Source organism: Glycine soja, chromosome 2 (genome assembly GCF_004193775.1).
Source record: "Glycine soja cultivar W05 chromosome 2, ASM419377v2, whole genome shotgun sequence".
Lineage (NCBI taxonomy): Eukaryota > Viridiplantae > Streptophyta > Magnoliopsida > Fabales > Fabaceae > Glycine > Glycine soja.
In genome coordinates this window covers 40,588,509-40,611,565 of record NC_041003.1, presented here as the reverse complement: position 1 = coordinate 40,611,565, position 23,057 = coordinate 40,588,509, and the positions used below count along the sequence as shown (strand labels likewise).

Genomic DNA, 23,057 nt, shown 5'->3' with positions numbered 1-23,057 from the left:
TTTGGTTGACTGATTGATTAGTTAATTAATTAAAGAAACTTTGTTAGTCATAGCAGTAGGTTGGATTCTGAACTTAAATTAGTAACTACGAATTTTAGTTTCCTAGCCTTTCCATTATTTTTCAACTTTAATTTTGATGGTCATAACAGCATTAAGCAGTCTTGTTTTTTTTTTTCCCCCCTTTAAGAAAACAGCAATGAGGAGTCTTATTCAACCATGTAAATTTTATAGAAGAAATTTCACATCTAATCTCGACAAGGAATTTGTTAATAACATTTCCTAACTTATTTTTTCTAAAACTCTTTTTATTAGATAGAATATATTGAGAGTTATTAAATTAAGTGAGACTCATTCTTTATTTAGCAAGTGTCATATAATTTTTTGAATTTTAATAAATTTCAGCCAATAACAATAAATCCTGAAAAAGTGTATTAAATAAAGAATGTATTACTAACATTTTTTTCTTTCAACAAAAATAAACTAATTAAAGAGGAAAATAAATTAAATAAATCTCTCTCGTATATATTTGCTTTATGAAAAGAGTAGTGGAAATGGTTTCATAACCACTCAACCTGATCACTTCCCTTATGTAGTCAACTTGTACAAATGCTGATTCATATCACCATTCTATCACTCTATATAAGCTTCAACAATCAAGCCATTTTGCATATTCATACTACAATCTCATTCTTACATATCCTTCAAACACAAGCTTCTCCTGTTTCCAAAGCCAAAAAATGTCAACCACCATTGATGTTCCTGAATCAAGCAATGTTGCTAAAGGCAAAGCAGTTTTAGCTGCCCCACCAAGGCCAGGAGGGTGGAAGAAAGGGGTAGCAATAATGGACTTTATTCTAAGGTTAGGTGCCATAGCAGCTGCTCTTGGTGCTGCAGCCACTATGGGAACCAGTGATCAAACACTCCCTTTCTTCACTCAGTTCTTTCAGTTTGAGGCTAGTTATGATAGCTTCACTTCTTTCCAGTATGTGGCCTTCGGAACTCTATTTTATATGCCTTTTCGAAACATCAACATTGACAATCTTATTTGCATTCAATTTCTATGCATCCACGGAATATATTTTTTTTATTGTCCTTCAATGAGAAATCATAGTAGTTATGATTTCAAAAGTAATTGTTATAAAATTTAGCAAACTTGTAAAAATCGTTCATATATATATATAGACATTTACTCATCTTGTTCATCCAAATGAGAAATTAACCTAATGGTTAACAAAATGCAGGTTTTTCGTTATTACAATGGCTTTAGTGGGTGGCTACTTGGTGCTATCCCTACCTTTCTCTTTCGTAGCCATCATTCGCCCCCATGCAGCTGGACCAAGGCTTTTCTTGATTATCTTAGACACTGTAAGCTCTTTCACACTTAATTAGGCTTTGTATCTTTATGGATAATTTTTTCTCTCTTTAAGTGCTTATAATAAGACAAGAAAAATAAAATGAATTGAGTTTTTTGCAGAATTTAAAATCAGTACACTTAATTATTATAAAAATTCCTTCATCTAACTTCTCTAAAACTTGAGATATGCATAAATTGATTTTAACTTATAGAAAATTTGAATTAATTCATTTTACCTTTTTATTTATTTTTTCTTCTATGGAGAAGGCCTTGGATTATTTAATTCAATTTAACATAACATTATAACCCTGTGTGTGTATATATATATATATATATATATATATATATATATATATATATATATATATATATATATGCATGGCAAGTCTCTTTTACCATTGATAATTTCTCCAATAGAAGAAGCATGTCAAGGGGTCTGGATCATTGATCACTACAAGAGTTATTGTAATTGTTGATAAAACACTTGGTTTAAGCTATGCAACACTAAATGGCTTAAGCTTTTTGTGTGTGTTGATCACTACAAGAGTTATTGTAATTGTTGATAAAACACTTGGTTTAAGCTATGCAACACTAAATGGCTTAATAAGCTTTTTGTGTATGTTGATGACATTGCAGGTGTTTCTGACTTTGGCCACTGCTAGTGGTGCTTCAGCTGCTGCCATAGTTTACTTGGCACACAATGGGAACCAAGACTCGAACTGGCTTGCCATATGCAACCAATTTGGAGACTTCTGTGCACAGACCAGTTCAGCAGTGGTGTCATCCTTCGTTGCTGTGGTTGTCTTGGTGTTGTTGGTTGTTATGTCTGCTTTGTCTCTTGGGAAGCGTTGAGAATTAACATGCTTATTGCTTGGGGCTTTGACTTAATTATCTGTGTATTATTCCTCAGGTTTTGAGGTTTCCATCAAGTTAATGAATTGTGTTCTAGTATTGATTTGGGAAGATGTTTCAACGGAATATTTAAACAATTTAGTTGCCTTTTGGGTATAATAATTTGTTGTAGTTTTAACCATTAGAAATGATTTAATACCTATTCAAACAAGTAATTTTTAACAATTTTTGAACTCTAAAAAATGAACGCAAGAGAATAATAATAAAAATGATAAATTAATGTCACATCAATATTTAATGGACTTAGGACCATTTTGAATCCATTTGAAAATATAAAAGACTAAAATAGGATTTTTAAAACATTATTAAACAAAATAGAAAAAATAGGAAAATATGAAAGTTATAGAACAAAATGATATTTTAGTCTTAAGTTTATTTAAAAAATTATAGAATCACAATTAGAACTAATTGAATAAGTAGTAATACCTATGAAATTTTGTGATTTCGACTAAATTTTAATCAACAATAAATAATTAATGTGTTTAAAATAAAGTATGAGAAAATGTTACTAACATGAGACAAGTGAATAATATTACAACAGATTTTGTTATAATTTATATTATTATTTTAATGTTTCATTCACTTTTGCTTTAGTTAGATAGTAACTTCTCAGAAAAAAAAGCTTGATAACAACTATTGCGTCTTGGTTCATTTGTAAATGAAGAATTTGAAAGGAAGAATAGAAGGGAACCAAAAATAATATATATTAACATGAATAATTATTAAGGGTTATGCCGCAATTTTAGAATAATAAGTATTATTCACACATGATCATGAACAATCTCATAAAAAACATAGAAGAAAAAAAAAAAATCAATTGGAGAAGAGAAAAACCAAGAAAATTCTAATCTCTCCCAAACTGTCAATAATCAAAGTTGCAGTTTTTCTCAAGCATTTAAAGATATGAACTAAAATCTATTCAGACCCAAATACAATAAAAATACAAACTAATTGACAAGCCCGTGTCAAATACAACAACAACCTTGACATGTCTGTGCCAATGAATGACATGGCCATGTTCATTGGGGCTAGCTCAAAATTGTTCTCTTTTTCTTATAGAAAGGTTTGTGACGGCCAAACCACATGACTCTTATACACATGAAAGCACCCATGGCATAACAAGTTTGACAAAAAGAATAAAATGCGATGAAATGAACAAAAACAAATACCTAAACAACTAAAAATACAAATAATCTTAACTAAAATTCTTCCTAAATAAAGACTAAATACAATCCATCACCTGACCCTAGGACAACTATAAATAAGTTGGTCTTAGATAGATGTGAGCCATCCATGCTCATTTTAGCATAACACACATTAATCCAGACATTCTCTCTCAATTGCAAATTACTCAAGAAAGAATCTAACTTCTTTAGATCTTTGTTATGGATTATGGATATTCATAATTGATTATATGACCTATTTTAGGTGTTTATCTGTTTTTGCAAAGTCAAACTATGTTTTAAAACATATAAAAATAAAAACTCAAGAATGTAGTAAGGGTAAAATAATATTTTTATTCAATATTAATATTTCTCCTTTTCTTTTTATCAACCAAACAACTTTAATTCAAATATTTTTCTATATTTTTACTCTATTCCTTTTCTACCAAACAAACTTTATTTCACTCTATTCTCACATATTCCTCTTTTTTCTTTTCTCATTTACCTATTTCCGCTCCCAAATAAAGCATAATAGTCCACCGCTACTTTTGTATTCTATCTCGCGGTAATTTATGAGTGAAATTTAATTTATTCTACATTCTTTCTTTTTCTTTATAAAAATTTATAGAGAAGTTTATTTCAAATAAAATTTAAATAAACCAACAAAATTTGTTTTATCATGAAATTTGTATATATATTTTGTAGGTCTCGATTAATAACATTTGTAAAGTGGAAAATGGTTTTTTAATTGTATACGTGCACGTGACCAAAGAATATGTATCGAGTGACAAAGAATCCAATATCGTGTCATGGATCTACGTGGTTTGGTTGACCAAAATATGCATATATTACGAAACTTTAATTTGTTAATTATTTATATTAATGGGTTAGGGTGGTTTAAGCCGTTAACTCATTAATTGAAAGGAGTTTGTTAGAATAACAACAGGTTGGGTTTTAATTATAATAACTAGGATTGGTTATATTATAGTATTTCATTTTTTCAGAGTTAGTGGGCTATTGCCAGTCGAATTGTCCATTTTGGTTAAATTGAGGATCTAATCTAATTAAATTTGATAGTTTGATTCAATTTTTATATTTTTTTTAAATTTAACCCAAACCAACTCATTCATGAATGGTCCATGTCAACGGGTTATCTATTTAAATTTGACATTTTTATTTTATATCATGATTCATCCAAATATATCTAATACAATTAACACAATATTATCAAATGTCTGAAAGTAGTACAATTGATTCATTTAATACCAACAACACAATATTCTAAAATAGACTAATACAAATTAAAATAAAATATTCTTTAACAATATTTATTATAATAATTTGAATCACAACTATTTCCTACAAACTAATTTCTTACAATAAGTTTTGCTACAATCAACTTTGCTAAAACAAACAAACAAAACAAACAAACAAAATAAGATCCATTGATATTACAAAGATGACAGGAAAAAAAATAAATATGAAGAAAGATAAAACAAATAATAAACAATGTACTTGAAAGTAATTCCTTAAGAAGGGATTCCAATATTAGCAGTATTTAAGGTCAAACCAAACAACAACAACAACAACAACGCCTTATCCCACTAGGTGGGGTCGGCTACATGGATCAACTTCCGCCATAATGTTCTATCAAGTACCATACTTCTATCCAAATCATTAAGTTCGAGATCCTTTTTGATAACCTCTCTTATAGTCTTTTTGGGTCTTCCTCTGCCTCGAATTGTTTGCCTTCTCTCCATCTGGTCTACTCTCCTCACTATAGAGTCTACTGGTCTTCTCTCTACGTGCCCAAACCACCTAAGTCTATTTTCCACCATCTTCTCTACAATAGGCGCTACTCCAACCCTCTCTCTAATAGCTTCGTTTCTAATTTTATCCTGTCGAGTCTTACCACACATCCACCGCAACATCCTCATCTCCGCTACACCTACTTTATTCTCATGTTGGCTCTTGACCGCCCAACATTCTGTTCCGTACAAAATCGCCGGTCTTACCGCAGTCCGATAAAACTTTCCCTTTAGCTTGATCGGTACCTTTGCATCACATAACACCCCCGATGCTTTTCTCCATTTCATCCATCCTGCTTGAATGCGATGATGCACATTCCCTTCAATTTCTCCATCATCCTGTATTACAGACCCAACATAAAAATTTTGATTGGATCTATAAATCTAAATTCATGACCCAACTCATACATGAATGATTTTGATTGATTCTGTTCGATTTTGATCCAACTACATAAATAAACCAACCTAAACTATTCAGATAGGTCTGGATCAATTCGAGTTCGTGGGTGACTTGTACCCATGAATACCCCTAAATAATAATACAAATTAATGTAATTAATATATTGATTTATACGAAATCTATTTTTAAATTTTAAAATATTTTTTATTATTTTTCTATTATATTATTTATGATAAGCATGTAAATAATTTAAGAAGTAGAAAAAATATACAATTAAAAATAGTAACTAATATTGTATTAAGTTTTTAAATAGAAAATAAATAAAATCATCTTTTTGTTAAAATGGAGAAATAGAAAGAAACATAAAAATATCAGACAAAAAACATATCTATTGATTATTATGTATGATAAATTTATTAATTTTTTATAATAATTATCTTAAAATTTACGGTTATTAATCTATGATTAGATGATTTTATACGAGTGTATAGTAGACTAGTAGTTAAACTCCAAATAGTATATCCGTTGCTTGATTTCATTCAAATTTGATTTATCAAATTAATCCCATATGCTTCCGTGATATCCAAATCATGAAAACCATAATCCCTAATTAATATACAATAATGATCAATGCCAACCTGCCTAACCATCAATTTGAATTACGTTGGTTAATTAAGAAGTTAAAAGGTAAAAAATTCAATAAAATAATTATGTACTTTATTTTAATAACTTTTAATAAAATTTTTATATATTAGTAATTTTTTAACCAGTGTTCACATTTAAAAAATCTATTAATAAAATATAAATTAACAGAAAAATTTATATTTGATTTTCATAAAATTTCTTGATCCGTGATAGTCAGCATTGTGAGCAGCTAATTACTCTCTAACCCAATGATTGAAAACACCCTCTCATACAAATACAAAAAACAACAAAACTAGAAGATTGTTAAATATATATTTTTTTCTCTCTTTCTCTACTTACTTTGATACGAAAAGGCGAAATTATTAAGAGCAAAAGTTTTCACAACAACTTCGCTAAGTTCGTTAGTTGGCACTTGGCATCCCTATCCCACTAATCCTAACATCAACGACTCTTAATTTTTCCCTCTATATATATAACCTTCAATCATCAACACATTTGCATCATCCACTCTCACATTAATTCATAGAGTCATCTCATATATCTCCTCAGAACATAACTAAGTTTCTCTCATTAATTTTCCAAGCCAAAAAAAAGAATGTCAACCACCATTGAAATCCCAGAGTCAAGCAAAGTTGCTAAGGGAAAAGCTGTTGCAGTAGTTGCACCAGCAAGGCCAGGAGGGTGGAAGAAAGGGGTGGCAATAATGGACTTTATTCTAAGGTTAGGTGCTATTGCTGCGGCTCTTGGTGCTGCTGCCACTATGGGAACAAGTGATCAAACACTTCCTTTCTTCACTCAGTTCTTTCAGTTTGAGGCTAGTTATGATAGCTTCACTACTTTTCAGTATGTGACCTTCTAATTACTCTATTTTCTATATATGTGTTTTCATATAACACCAGTCTTAATTCACCGAAATGAGAAATTAACCTTATATAGTTATCAAAATGCAGGTTTTTTGTTATTACAATGTCTCTAGTGGGTGGTTACCTTGTTCTGTCACTACCTTTCTCTATTGTAGCCATCGTTCGCCCCCATGCTGTTGGACCAAGGCTTTTCCTCATCATCTTAGACACTGTAACCTCTCTCAAATATTGATGAAATCGGTCTTGTTTGTTTGGACAAACTTTTCCACGAACAAAGTCTTGATAATATCAATTTTGTTTGAATAAATTTCTTTATAAACACTTATAAAAAGAAGAAAATAAGAAGTTAAAAAGAAATTGAATTTCTTTCAAATAAGAAGCTAAAAAGAATTTAAATTTCTTTCATAAACTAAAATTAACTTGTAGACTTTAACTTTTGAAGAAGTTAAATGAAATAACTCCTATAAAAAAAAGTACATAAGTTAATTTTAGTTAATGAGAAATTTAATTTATTTCATTTTCTTATAAATGCTCATGAAAAAATTTATGCAAATAGTATATAACTATAAGAGACTAAGATACACGAGAAGCCTCTTTATTTTCCAAATGATCACTTCTCCTGCAGAATAATGGTACATCGAAGCATATGAAGAGTAGCACTACAAGAAATAGAGAGGAATTCATATACGTACTAACAAAATATAGTAATTAGACTATTTTTCATTGATATAGAAATTGTTGGTTGGTCCTTTAAACGTTGTGAGTTTACGATAATTAACAGTAAGATGCAATGAAAATTTATGTTAATTACTTATGTTAACAAGATTGTTTTGTTAGGTTGATGTATATTGTACTGTTATCATAATTTATATATTTACAATGTAATATAGAACTTCATTTTCATTAGGTAAATGACCTGAAGGAATTTCTAGAAGAAAGAAAATAAAATAAAATAAACTTATTTATAAGTTAAAATTAACTTATGTATAAATTAATTTATAGAAATTTGTTCAGAAATAAATTCTTCTGGATCAGCTTATCCAAACAGATCCTAGTCCATAAGCCTAATTACTAATAGTATTTGTTGTTCCTTTAAACTTGCTGACCCAATTGTAAGTTTATTAGTATTATCATATACTTTTATTTATAGACTTTGTGTGTACGTGTTTATGAATATTGCAGGCGTTTCTTACTCTAGCCACTGCTGGTGGTGCTTCAGCTGCAGCCATAGTTTACTTGGCACACAACGGGGATCAGGACACGAACTGGTTAGCCATATGCAACCAATTTGGAGACTTCTGTGCGCAGACCAGTGCGGCAGTCGTCTCATCCTTCGTTGCTGTGGTTGTCTTAGTCTTGTTGATTATCATGTCTGCTTTGGCTATTGGGAAGCCTTGAAAATAATCAACATAAGGGACCTTAATTAGTTAATTAAGTTATATGTTGTGCATGTTTATTTTCTGTTAGTTTTCCTTGGCTTGTGAGGATTTAATGTCCTTGAAGTAATTAATGATGTTCCAAATTGATTACTTTGTGTAAATTTGGTCAGGTGTTGTTGCGAATGGAATATTTTAATTACATTCTGATATATAGATGTTTGAAGCTTTGAAGTGCTTATTCTCAATTACAAAGTCGTCCTTTCATCTTGTTCCATTTTTTTTCTTGGCGTGATCGACATGAGAGAATGGGAGTTGGAACAATAAAAACAGAATGCGAGATATAACTATAGAGCTAGTAATGTTATAATTCTGAAAAGGAGAAATGTAATTTTCAAATCCCAGAAAAGGAAACAGAAATAAGAAAGATAAAGGAAAAAAATTGGTAGATATAATGATTGATTCAATAAGAAAGGAAAACAAGATAAAAAGCGCTGTGCGAAATTTGGTATGTTAAAAAAAATAGAATTATTATAAAAAAATTAATATCTTTATAGTTTTTATATTTTTTTTTTCATTTAGTGCTTATAATTAAACATCTTTTTATTTTAGATTCTTACTATTAGTTTCTTAGTTTTTGCTAAAAAAAAACTTAAGGTGACATAAACTTGAGGTGATACACTAATTAAAATTAAGTTTAATTACTCATTTGATTTCTATAATTTCGTCATTTATATCTTAGTTTTATAATTTTAAACTAATTTTTTAGTCTTGTTTACATTTTAATTCTTTTTTAGTTCTTATAATTTAAAAATTGTTTTCTTTTTACTTTTTATCATTTGTATTTTAATTTTTTTTAGTCTTTATAATTTAAAATTGATCTTTTCATATATTTTGTATTTTAATTATTTTTTAGTTTATATCATAAAAAAGGTAATTAAAATATAAATTAAAATATTACTTTTAAACCATAACAACTAAAAAAAATTAAAATATAAATTATAAAAATTAAAAAAATCACTTTAAAAAATGATAAGATAGGAAATAAATGATTAATTTAACCTTAAAATGATAATAATATCAGTCAACTTAACCACATCCATATAATACAGAATTATAAAATTTAAAAGAGGGGATTTTAAATAGAAGGCAGAAGGGAATGGGTGAGTTCGTAAGGGTTTGGGGGAGAATCGTGCTATTCTAATCACTCTTAAGGCTTGCGACAACGAAAGGTGTGGGAAGGTTCCTTTTTTGCAACGTGTGAACTGGGTCTCTGGTGTAGAGCGTGGCCTCTCAAGGTAGCAGACGCGAGTAAAGGTAAGAGACTCTTTTTTGTTATTGGTGTGGACGTATTGTGTTTCTAATAGTTTTGTGAACCAATTGGGCACAAAGGCTAATATTTTTGTTGGTTTTTTTTTTCTATTTAGGGTTTTGTGTGGGGACCATTTGCATATTCTGCTGTGGTGTGTGTTTCTTGCTTGTGGGGAATGATTCGGTGTGTTGAAGGTCGATGATACATGTGTGTTGACTTTCGTAGACCTTTTTTTGTGTTTAGGGTTTTTATCGTACGTTGTATTTTTTCGTCATTTTTCACCGTGGAGGTGTTTTCCGGAAGGAAGGTGAGAGTGTGGTGTATGTCAATGGAATCAAACACACTCACAAAGTTACTGATTTTGACAAGTGGTGTTTCTTTGAAGCTGTTGGAGTTGTGAAGGGGAACTTACGTACCTATGGTGAAGAAAGTCCGAACTCTATTGGTGAATACAAAGCCTTAAAGTGAGATACTGATGCGGTTGAGCTTGGGGAGTATGTTATTAATCACCAATGTGTTGCTGAGATATTTGTGGAACATGAAGGTGAAGTTAACTTGTTTGAAAACAAGCTTCCTTGCACTGTTGAGGGTGCAATTGGTGCTGAAAATAACCAAAGTAGGGGGATTGATTCTAGTTATGTTGATATCATGCATGCAGGGTCAATGAAGACCAGGAACCAATTAGAAATGGTGATGGGAGTGAGGAGGATCATGATAGTGATGAAGCAAGTGATGTATACTTTGGAGGCAGTGAGGAGGAGAGGGCTTTGGGTTTGGATGATGATTTTGGTGATGTAGTTCATCCTGTGTATATTGTTATGGTCAGGGAAAGAAAGTTATTGTGAAGCTAACAACTGTTAACTTTAGTGCAGTAGGATTAATTGAGAAGTTGAATGATGATTTGCATCAGGATGAAGAACATGATCCTACTTTCGCTGTAGAGATGGAACAAGATTACGAAAGTGAAGAATTAGACAGTTTTGATGGTTCGGACATTGAAGAGGAAAGAGGCAATATGAGTTTTCAAGACTGATAAGTTTGTTTGCTATTTCTTTTGAATATATGTAGCATTTTGTAAGGGGTGGTTTATTCTAGTTTATATACCAGCCGTATATCACTGCTATGGCATTTAGCTTTGCTGGGGATTTTTTAGCTAAAGGTTACTATTAGATACTTTCATATGATAGGTGTAATAAAACATTGTGTTTACTAAATAATTAAACAAAAGTGCAAATTAAATAACTAGAATGAAACAACATAAGAGAGTTGGAAACAAGACATTCTCGTTTACCAATATTAACTAACATCACCAAATGTTTTATTACATCAATGATATATTAAAATCAATTCCCATATTTTTAGAAAAAAATAAATTACATTAACGAGATTTTCTGAATCACATACACCATCCCTCATTGTTTAATGTTATCAATCTTCTTTGTAGGGTGTGTACGTTGGTGTAAAATATAAATAAATACTGTAATGTTTTCAAACTTAAGGATGTTAGTATATAATATATAAGGAAGTGTCAATGTAATGTAATGCTTTCAAACTAGGGTTAGTGTAAATTATCCTTTTTATTAAAACTTTAATGATATGTTATTTCATTGTTGATTGCGCACAATAATAATGTATTGAATCCTAACATTTTTAGTTCTATACATAAGGATAAAAAATGTTATATGAAAGTAGATTAAAAAAATGATTTAAACCAACTTGAAATTATGATATTTAGAAGAAAACTAATAATTACAAAACTTAATATAAAATGCATTAAGTTAAAATATGTTTTTTTCCTTGTAAATATAAAAATATTTAGAATTCGTTCTTATAAAATTGTATGTTTTTCATCATTGTAAAATTTAAATGTTACTTTTTGGTCCAATGATAGGTTGAGATAACATTCGAACCTACATGTATGTTGATGAAAAAAGTTAGTTTTTCTTTTCAACTTTTTTACATCGGTTATATTTATAATCTAAAAATTCCCCATTCTAGAACGCACACACCTTCTATCACCAACCACCCTATGTGATGACTCTGACGATGATACATTCACCATGGCAACCAACCACACATACCTATTCACCCAAAACCCTATCAAACCATTGAACTTTAACAGATTCAAGCCAAATGTGATTCAGTCATCGTTTAAAGAAAATAAGAAAATAATCATGGCTACCAACAACGACTACCAATCCCTAGACCCCAAAATGCACGCCAATTCTGAGATGGTCCCCTCTTCCATGGGGTGAATGGTCATCGTTGCCACTAACCATGACTACCACACCTACAACAACAACCCTTTTCCCCAACAAGTGGCATCTTTGCAATCACATATATATCTTCTTCAGATTCAATAGTAAATAAACTTTTCACTAATATATAAATAACATCCATTAAATATCTATTGCAAAATTTGAAAGAATCATTTGCATATAATTTTCCAATGAAAAATTGATCTAGATTTTTGAATTAATTATATTTTTAATTCTCACAAAATAAGAAAATGGTTGCTTTCAATTCTGAAAAGGAAATCCTTTTGATTTCCCCCTTATGAAAATTGCCAACTTATATTGTTTTACTATTCTTAATGATCTTTTTATCGGTAAATATTATTTGTTAGTTTGTTGGTTTTTATTAGTGAGTGATTCTAACCGAGGAGCTCTCTTTTCCCTTCTCCCTTCAACCACTCTTGATAGTATTAGTATTAGGAAAGATGGATATTCCCCTATTTGTTGTGATTAAAAATTGATTCAATCAAACTTCTCATTCATACAAAGTTTCGTGCATAATACTGTATTTTTATAAATAGGAGGGGCAAAGCTCCAACTACACTAGAGGAACCAATCTAGTGTAGATGGCCCTGCAATCAAATCCTTTAGCAATAAAAGAGATGCCTCAATCGGAGGCTGATCTAAAAAGGTAATCCCTATGGGTTGGGAGTGCACGAGCGCAACAAGGCAATCAACCACTGAATTCCCTTCTCTAAATACATGCTTTATAAAGACTATCCATTAACGATGAAGGTAATTCTGAATCAGATGAATCATGCTCTGAATGTTGTAATTTTAATATTTATTTTAAAATAATTTTCTTAAAAAAATATTTAATTAAATGGACAATGAAAGTTATGACATTTAAATTCAAAATTTGAAATTCAAATTTGCTATTAATGCCAATAAAAGTGAGAATCAAGAGGGGGACAATGGCAATTATAGGCTCATAATTGGTGATAAAAAAAAGTTGGCTGAATTTTGAACGTGATTCTAAAAGAACATGGGGCCAATTGCTTCTTTTTGCTTCTCTTTCCTTCTGTTAAGCTTTCTCCTTCTTTACTTCCCGGTCAATTATTTTTTCTTTGTGAGTTCTATAACCTTAGCTCTACTAAGAAGTTCTTGTTATATCCTGGGAGGCTTGCGTGGAACACCACAGATAAACCTTTTAGGTCAGTGATTGCCACGCCTCAGGAAGTTCAACCGTGCTCATGATTTTCGACTTCAACAACAACAATCTAAAATGTTTATTTCATGGCTAAAGCCACAAAACCTGTCAACAATGCCAACCCTTCCAACCCCACGCCACCGACGACAATTTTTGCTAAGCCATTGCCTAATGTCTCAAAAATTGAGGTCTTCACTGACCAAAATTTTTGTCATTGGCAAGAACACGTTCATACCTTGTTGGATGTGCATGTATTTGTCTTCACTCTTTCCACTCCCAAACTTGATGTCGTTGTTGATGCTAGTCAACTTCAATAATGGGTTCAAGCCAATAAGGTATGTCGTCACACTTTGTTAAGTGCCTTGTCTAATGATCTTTTTAATGTTTACTACTTTTGCAAGTAATCCAAAGAGATATAGGACTCTCTCATACTCAAATACACTATCGAGGACGTGGTTAGGCAGAGATTCATCATTGCCAACTACTAAGGTTGGACCATGAACGAAGAAAAATACATCAAGGTACAAATCAACGAATACCACAAGCTGCTGGAAGACCTGAAGACTGAAAACATCTCTCTGCCTAATGAGTTCATTTCTGAACTCCTGATTGAGAAGTTGTCGTAGTCCTGGACAGACTATAAACAACAGTTAAAGCATATGCACAAACAAATGTCATTGCCAGACCTTATCACCCACATTATCATTGAAAATACAAATAGGAAGGAAAGTGTTGCAACAAGGACCAAAACAATGTCTACCAAGGCAAACACGGTACAAGAAAAATCATTTCATAAGAGGTATGCCAACAAAATTAATCACAATAACAAGAGTAAGTACAAATATAATAACCCACGTGTTGTTCCTTCTAATCTCATCCCATGTGCTTCTGCTTCTAATCCTTCTTTAAAAAAAAAGAGCTTGTTTTGTTTGTGGGAAACCGGGACATTTTGCTCCTCAGTGTAGGTACAGAGTTGTGAGAAATGACGATCCTCCTAAGCCTAGGGCTAATCTGGTTGAAAGAGATGACATTATCGCTGTGGTCATTTCTCAAGTGAATGTTGTCACCAATATGAACGAATGGGTGGTAGACTCTGGGGCTACCAGGCACATCTGTGCTAATAAAAGTATGTTTACCTCTTACATTGTTGTGGGGGATGGAGAAGAACAAGTTTATCTTGGTGATTCGAGAACTACTCCGATTCAAGGAAAGGGGAAGGTTCTTCTCAAGCTCACATCTAGGAAAATACTGGCTTTGAATGATGTGCTACATGTTCCCTCTATCAGAGTTAACCTTGTTTCTGTAGCATTGTTGGGAAAGGTTGGGGCAAAGATATTCTTCGAGTCTGATAAGATAGTTATGAATAAGAATAATGTATTTATGGGGAAGGGTTATTGTGATTAGGGTCTCTTTGTACTCAATGTTTCTGAAGTGATTAATGAAAATGCATCTTCTTCTGTTTACTTGATTGATTCTTATGTATATCGAATGCTAGATTAGGACATGTTAATCCAATGTATGTTATGAAATTGCAACGACTAGGTTTAATTACTATGCATGATAAACAAAGTAAGAAATGTGAAATATGTGTTGAATCAAAATTAACAAAGAAATCATGTCCTTCTGTACAATGTGAAACTGAACTGCTAGGCTTTGTTCATTTTGATCTTGCTGATTTAAAACAAACTATAACAAGAGGAGGTAAAAGTTACTTTTTAACCTTTATAGATGATTACTCTATATATACTAAAGTTTATCTAATTAGACACAAAGATGAAGCGTTTGATATGTTCTTATCTTATAAAGCCAAAGTTGAAAATCAATTGAATAGAAAAATCAAGAGGCGAAGATCTGATAGGGGTGGTGAGTACATTTTTTTGAATGACTTTTGTGAAAAGGAAGGTATAATTCATGAAGTAACCCCACCATATTTACCCGAGTCAAATGGAGTAGCTGAAAGGAAAAATATAACCTTTAAGGAAATGATGAATGCTTTACTTGTTAGTTCTTTTGCTCCTAACAACCTTTGGGGTGAAACCCTCTTGACTGCTTGTTTTTTTACAAAAATAGAATTCCACATAAGAAAACAGGTTTAAGCCCTTATGAGTTATGGAAAGGATATAAACCAAACCTCAAATATCTGAGAGTTTGGGGATGCCTAGCCAAAGTGATGTTACTCGATCCAAAGAAAAGGAAAATATGATCTAAGACTTCTGATTGCCTGTTTATTGGTTATGCTGAACATAGTGATGCTTATAAATTTCTAGTTCTTAAGATTGATATGATTGAGTGCGACACCATCGTGGAGACTATGAATGCCAAATTCTTTGAGGATGTTTTCCCTTTAAGGTCTAGGGCTAGTTCCAGTATCGTTTGTAGTCTTGAATAACTAGTTGGAACCTATAGTGAACTTATAAGCGATGATTTGAGGAGAAGTAAAAGACATAGGGCAGAAAAATCTTTTGGAGATGACTTTTATACATATGTTATTAAGGATGATCCCTTAAGTTTTTCAGAAGCTATTAGTTCTTCAGATGCAAACCTTTAAGAGTAAGCCATTAGGACTGAAATTGACTTTATTAAAAAGAATAATACATGGACTTTAGTAGATCTACTTGAGGGTGCAAATCCTATTGGATGTAAATGGATCTTTAAGAGGAAGTATAACTCCGATGGATCTATAGACAAGTACAAGGCAAGGTTGGTTGCTAAAGGGTTTACTCAGAAATCTAACATAGATTTTTTTTATAGCTTTGCACCTGTTACAAGGATTTCCTCCATTAGGATTTTGATAGCCTTAGTTGCAATCCATAAGTTAGTGATTCATTAGATGGATGTTAAGACAACTTTCTTGAATGGTGATTTACTGGAAGAGATATATATGACTCAACCTGAGGGGTATGTGGTGGATGGTCAAGAGAACAAAGTGTGAAAACTTTTGAAATCTCTATATGGTTTAAAACAAGCGCCTAAACAATGCAATGAAAAATTTAATGAGACTTTACTTGTTGATGGTTTTTCTAGTAATGATGTTGATAGATGCATGTATACAAAGTCTGTGAATGATGATCATGTTATTATATGTAGACATGGCAAGAAAACCCGTACCCGTGGATACCCGCTCGAATCCGGCCCGACTTTGACGGGTAATACCCGAGTTGACCGGGTATGGGTTCGGATTCGGGTTTTTCCCGATGTCCAAGGGTCGGGTACAGGTACGGGTATGAGATTACTGTATCCGCCCCGCCACTATAACATAAATAAAAATTTTCACCTAGGAACAAGTTCGTTTGGTTGGCAGACCATTATACCAGCAAAAAAAAGCACGACCCAAGGTCCACTGAAAAGACACTCCGTTGGGCCCAAAAGCGAACCCGATGAAGAAGGCATGACTATGTATGTTATGCAAAACCCTAAACACACTAAGGTTTGGCTGTAACCCAGAGGTGACCGTTTCTCTCATCGATAATTTCAAGTCTCGGTAAGATCCGCTCTCCTTCTTCGTTTAGATTATCATTATACTTCTTTTATGCAATTTTATTCTTGCTTTATGTTGTATCATGGAAAATGGTTTTAAGTAGCCACTGAATATGGAAATTGTTCCTTATAATTCATATATGCATTTTTATGTAACATCAGACTCTGACAATCACAAAGAAGATAGATAGAAAAGAAAATCTTGAGAAGCTGTGCCATCTCTCCAAAGGTACCAGCTACCTCGAATTGACCCCATCTGTTTTTGCTTGAGGGTCCTTTGCCATTGAAATATCTCCAAAACCTTGGCTTAATTGCTTTCAATTTTGTGAGCTCTGTTTCAAGTTGGAAGAAGAAAACGAGTCCGGCTGCAGCGTCGGAGTCAGAGGCAGAGGCAGAGGCGTTTGCGTCGGCTCTGGCGAGCAAGAAGGATGCGACTTTGTTGGAGTTCACTCCCCCAAGTGCAGGCTCTGCAATTCCTTGCTCAAATTTGTCTTCAAAGTCGAAACCAGAAACTCTAATTGGCTCAACATTGTTATGGCTGATGCTGAGAACCCCAATTGGCTACCCGAGGTATCTTCTTTTTCACTTATTTGACCTAAATGATAGGAATTGAGATTACTCTTGGATTAATTCATGTCGGACTGAACTTTGGGAGAAAATCCTGTGGACATTTTGTATACAAGAGTACATGATGTTGAGACTGAGCCTGAATTGTTGTAGGATAATGGCCATTTAGCAACACAGAAGAAATATAGACAGAAAAAAGATGGACAAAAAGCAACTAGGAAAAAAAAACATAACCTAATGAAGTTTGGGAAAAAAGCCAACTCTTCCCGATTACACCAATTAAACCTGTTAATGAGAACAAATTCTATCTATTGGAATAAATAAATTCTAACTATATAAATTAATTTTCATAAATTGGCATGGACAAAATCAAGTCGTTTCCCCTTTTATGTCAATTACACACATTTTTCATTCAGAAATGAAACCAAACTTGCTAAATACCTATGCAACCACGCTACATAAGCATGAACAGTTTGTTGGAAATCCTACGTCAACTGTAGTTTATAGTTAAGGACCTATTTGAATAAGTTTCTCTAGAAACACTTAAGAGAAGAAAAAAAGAAGGAAAAATTATATAAGGTTCCCCGTAAGCTAAAATTAGCTCATGTGTAAGTTAAAAATAAGCTTTTAAAGCTAATATGAAAGAAATTCTACAGATTTCATATTAGCTTATGCATAAGCTAATTTTAGCTTATAGAGAAGCTTATTTCAATTTTTCTTCTCTTGTATTTGCTTATGGAGAAGTTTATTCAAACAAACCCTAATTCACATTTCTCTTGCATTATCATAGTAGGTGATATTTTATCTCAATGTCGGTGACACACTAGGTTTTCCACCACATGCCTAAATCAAGGAAGAGCTTTTGAAACAAACTTGTGCATGCTTGTCATCATTCTGTAAAACAATCTGGATTTGAATCATGTGACTGGCATACAACTCAATTGATTCTCTAGCACTGGTCTTCGGTCTTCCCAGTTTTGGCCAGGCTGGGAAAATGATCAAACAACAATAAAAATGGATAACTCTTCATATAAGCTGCCTTTCTGTTTAATTTTCCTTTTTTTGTTATATTTTTTATTCTGTTAGTTCAGGGTTTGACTTGATTTACAGTGTTTAACATATTTGATTATTACTATTGTCATTTGTTTGTGCTATGGAAATTGGGTATACTTGTCATTGGTTTAAGATGGATTTTGGCTGAGTATCATACCTTATTAACATTTACTTTGTTGCTTTGTGAAAGTTTTTTTTTTATATTGTTTTGTTTTTTTAACTCAAAAGTACGAGTAAATATCAAAGTTGGTCATTAGAAAGAATTAAATGTGACAAGGGAGCTTATCAAAGCTTAATATAATAATTATTCATGTTATCTCCTTCAGTAAGTATGCTGAACTACATTTGGGCAAACCTGACCTCGCACTGTCAGTCTCATGCTCCAAGCCTTCTTTTCTCCTCCTCTTTTAGATGCAGACCTGTTTCTCTATTTTCCCCCCAAATGTAATGATTCTTAGTATATCCCTCTCGAGAAGTATTGCATTCTTGCCTCTTCTTGAAAATACTTTTTGGCTTTTTTATTTTTTGTTCATTCTTTCAGAATTACCTTTGCATGCAAACCATTCTAATTTTCTTTACACTCCAGTTGCTGCTTAAATGAGCTTAACCTGTTATCTTGCCTTGGATTATGTACAACATTGTTGATTGAGAGATTTGAGGCCCTTATCCTTTACTTGATGGAAACAGTGGAGGTCCAAATTTAGGATGGACTTACAAGTTTTCTTTGAATACTTTTATTTCTCGAAATTATGTGGAACTTGAAATTGGTTTTCCTTTGGAAATAATTAAATCTATTACTTCTCGATATTCTTGCATGACCTTCATTGAAATTGGTTTTGCTATCTTTTATACCTTGAGGATAATGTTGTATACAAATAACTCAATATTTTATTTGTTTAATCTCAGGAGAATACATTTTGTTCATAATGACTTCTTGCTGACTTATTGTTAAACCTTTTGAAATTAAAATGAAAACCAAGCTAGCTCATTGAATTGCTCTCGTTATTTATACGAACTGCCCCCTGTTCAAACTACATTTGATTTAATGTTAAAATCCTAAAGCTACTCGTGAATAAACTAGTGTGTTTAGTTGTACTGAAAACTAGCTACATTTGTATATCCTGTATTTATATATTCTATCAAAAATGAAACTTTTTGCATATGTGTGTCAATCATTAAGCAACATTGTGTTCTTTTGTAGTTGGTATTATTCAAGGAGTTTGCTTTTGGGTTGCATCATTATGGTTTCTTTTTTAGATATTGATCGACTAATTGGTGGATAAAATATAATTTTAAAAGTTGCATTGAACATGTTGCATATTATTGTCTGTCTATATTTATAGTCAATAATATGAAAGAACATTAATTTCCTGTATAATGCAAACCAAACAACAATTCTCACAACAATTATGTTGTCAAACTAGTATGCATTCTCCTGAAAAAAATAATACTTCTCCAGCTATGTTGTCCAACTGATTTTTATTTAAATATTTTTTATTCTCTGCACTAGTTGAAGTCCATGGCAGAAAATATGCAAAATTAGGAACCTAGTTCACACCAACTAACTCCACAGTTTCAGACCATCATATTCCGCTGTCTTCACACCAACCAACTCCAGTAGAAAGTTCTACCGGTACAACTGAAGATCCTAATAATGAACATATACAACAACCACCTAGCATGGAGGTGGATGACCATGGTGTATCATCAACAAAAACTGGAGGAAGAAGGCTCAAAAGTATTGTGTGGAAGCATTTTGATAAGATTAAAACTGTTGATGGGCAAGACAAGGCCCAATGTAAATACTGCAAAAAGTTTCTCGGGGGAGCATCAAGGAATGGAACAAACCATTTGCATGCCCATATGGAGAAATGCATTGAGAAAAGGTTACATGACAAAGGGAAGGTACAAACATTTCTTATTCCTAAGGTTACACAAGGTAGACAAGAATTGACTATTGGAGGTTATAATGAAGAAAATGCAAGAATGAGCTTGCATGTGCTATTATCATGCATGAATATCCACTTTCAATAGTGAATCATATTGGGTTTATAAGATTTTTAGCTACACTCCAACCACAATTTCAATGTCCTTCACGAAACACTATAAAGAAAGAGATATTTAATGTTTATGACTTTGAAAAATCAATTGTTGTGAAGCTGTTTGATACAAATGAAGGAAGGGTGGCAATTACATTGGATATGTTGACTGCAAGCAACCAAAAGAAAAGGTATATGGCTGTCACAGCTCATTACATTGATAGCTCATGGACTTTGCAAAGTTGCATTTTGAGGTACTAGCAACATCCTTAATTTTATAGCTTCCCAATATATTGTGTTGGATATTTTTTAGATATTTTTGTGTTGATATATTGTGTTAGATCACCTCACACAAGTGAAAGACTTTGCAATTCACTAGTTGAGTGTTTGCTGGATTGGAACATTGATACAAAATTGTCCACTATCACTTTGGATAATTGTAGTACAAATGATTGCATGATTGAAAAAAATTAAGGATAAGTTGCAATTAGGCACTTTAATTAAGGAAGGAGTGTGTCTTCACATGCGTTGTTGTGCACATATCTTAAATTTGATAGTAAAAGATGGTTTAGGAGTTGTGAAGGATGGAGTGGAAAAAATTCGAGATAGTGTAGCATATTGGATTGCAACACCTAACAGGCTGGAAAAATTTCAAGAAACTGCTAAACAATTGCGAATCCCTTGCACCAAAAAGTTGAGTTTAGATTGTCCAACTAGATGGAATTCAACTTACAAGATGCTTGATGTTGCAATATCATATAAGGACGTGTTTTCCCGATTAAAGCAGCGTGAAACTCAATACTCTTGTTTTCCAAGTGATTCCTAATGGGAATTTGCAAAGGAAGTGTGTAAGAGGTTGGTCATATTTAATGATATTATAGAAATGATTTCTGGTACAAAATATCCAACTGCCAACATTTATTTTCCTCAAATTTGTGAGATCAAAATGGCTTTATTTGAATAGGTTTATTCCCCTAATGAAGTGATTAAAAAAATGGCAGAAAAGATGTTACAAAAATTTGATTCTTATTGGAGTGTTATTCATGTGATCATGGGAGTTGCTATTGTTTTAGATCCAAGATACAAAATGGAGTTGCTTGAGTTTTACTTTGAATCAATTTACCCCATGGATTATTTTTTACAAGTTAATAGGATCCGAAACTTGTGTTATGATTTGGTTTCGGAATATCAAGCCAAAAAGCATCAAGATTCTACTAGTTCTTTTGAATCACCAGATGTGGTTAGTGATGGAAAGAGTAAATTATGTGATTATGATAGATACATTGAAAGAAAGAAAAGGGAAAGAACCTCAACTATGAAAATGGAGTTACATCATTACTTAGAGGAGGAAGTTTTACCAAGAAGTTCAAATTTTGATATCTTAATGTGGTGGAAATTGAATGAGCTAAAGTATCCAACACTACAAGCAATTGCAAGGGATGTGTTAGCTATTCCGATCTCCACTGTAGCTTCTGAATCAACATTTAGTATTGGAGGTCAGATATTAACTCCTCATCGTAGCCGACTTCATTATACTACTTTAGAAGCTTTGATGTGTTCTAAAAGTTGGTTATGAAATTCAGAGAATGCAGGTAAAATTTTGAATGCTTATGTGATACTTTATGAATTGTTTATATTTTTAAAACTTATAACTTGTTATTTATTATTTTATAATTATTATTTATAGGCTCTAGATTAATTGAAGAATCAACTTTTACTGATGAGATTGAATCCGATGAAGAAGGTATATTCACTTTTAGTTGTTCTAAATTTTTTTTGATATCATTATACATATCTAAATTTTCAAATTTTTTAAAATATAGGTGGATCTTTGGTCAGTAGCATCACTCAATGCTTGCAAGATTAGTAGACACTATTGTTGACCGGTAAAGTAATAACTATACTTATTTACTAATGCGATGAATGATTTTATGATTTGAAACATCTAAAATATGATGTTTGATTTTATAAATACCAGGTTAAGCGTTGAAGAAGAAATGTTGATGACATATTTGGTGAAGTTAGTGGTTATTTTGATGATGGACATTGTTTTCATTTTCTAGTTATTTCTAATTTGGTGTAATTTGAACTAATGAGCATTTGAATTATGTTGTTTCATATTTGACGTATTTTATTTACCTTAAAGAATTATAAAATCACGCTAGACAAATGTGTTAGCCTTAATTTTATTTATTACTAGTTAATTTTATTTTAGAATTTTTACATAATTTAATATTCATTTCTTAACGAATTTTGTAGACACATACGCTATAATAAATTTAATGATATATAAGTATTTGAAAATAAATATTTAACAATTAATTTTTTTTCTAAAATCAAATTTTTAATATTTTTTTAAAAATATTTTTTTAATTTGAATCGGGTACGGGTCGGGGTCGGGGTCGGGGATATCCGATACTCGACCGGTACGGGAATGGGATAATAATTTTAAACTCGTCGGATATCGGGTACGAATATGGGGACATGTTTGAAAGTCGGGGTCCGGGACTGAGGAGACAATACCTGTCCCCGCCCGCCCCATTGCCATGTCTAATTATATGCTTGTATGTGGATAACATGCTTATTTTCGATACATGCAATGATATAGTTTTTAAAACTAAATCTTTCTTAGCATCTAAATTTG

At 32.0% G+C, this 23,057-nt stretch overlaps 2 protein-coding genes and 1 long non-coding RNA gene across 3 annotated transcripts; all 3 read left to right on the top strand.

The window, feature by feature from the left end:
• The first annotated feature begins 660 nt into the window (after positions 1-660).
• Positions 661-2,319, top strand: LOC114394099 (casparian strip membrane protein 2-like). Its single transcript, XM_028355672.1, has 3 exons — positions 661-982; positions 1,242-1,365; positions 1,991-2,319. Exons 1-3 carry the CDS (start codon positions 738-740, stop codon positions 2,204-2,206), a joined length of 585 nt encoding a protein of 194 aa, XP_028211473.1. The 5' UTR covers positions 661-737; the 3' UTR covers positions 2,207-2,319.
• A 4,465-nt stretch (positions 2,320-6,784) lies between these two features.
• Positions 6,785-8,769, top strand: LOC114394090 (casparian strip membrane protein 1). Its single transcript, XM_028355664.1, has 3 exons — positions 6,785-7,125; positions 7,233-7,356; positions 8,328-8,769. Exons 1-3 carry the CDS (start codon positions 6,878-6,880, stop codon positions 8,541-8,543), a joined length of 588 nt encoding a protein of 195 aa, XP_028211465.1. The 5' UTR covers positions 6,785-6,877; the 3' UTR covers positions 8,544-8,769.
• Positions 8,770-16,683: 7,914 nt separating this feature from the next.
• LOC114371675 lies at positions 16,684-20,686 on the top strand. The gene is made up of 3 exons (XR_003658068.1): positions 16,684-16,758; positions 16,917-17,324; positions 19,885-20,686. It is a non-coding gene; the product is annotated as an uncharacterized LOC114371675 (long non-coding RNA).
• Positions 20,687-23,057: the final 2,371 nt, after the last annotated feature.

Excerpts from the sequence above, each read along its gene's own strand:
- LOC114394090 (XM_028355664.1), top strand. The coding sequence starts at position 6,878 with ATGTCAACCACCATTGAAATCCCAGAGTCAAGCAAAGTTGCTAAGGGA. Across the intron at positions 7,126-7,232 it reads GATAGCTTCACTACTTTTCA|GTTTTTTGTTATTACAATGT; the intron begins GTATGTGACCTT and ends ATCAAAATGCAG. Across the intron at positions 7,357-8,327 it reads TCCTCATCATCTTAGACACT|GCGTTTCTTACTCTAGCCAC; the intron begins GTAACCTCTCTC and ends TGAATATTGCAG.
- LOC114394099 (XM_028355672.1), top strand. The coding sequence starts at position 738 with ATGTCAACCACCATTGATGTTCCTGAATCAAGCAATGTTGCTAAAGGC. Across the intron at positions 983-1,241 it reads GATAGCTTCACTTCTTTCCA|GTTTTTCGTTATTACAATGG; the intron begins GTATGTGGCCTT and ends AACAAAATGCAG. Across the intron at positions 1,366-1,990 it reads TCTTGATTATCTTAGACACT|GTGTTTCTGACTTTGGCCAC; the intron begins GTAAGCTCTTTC and ends ATGACATTGCAG.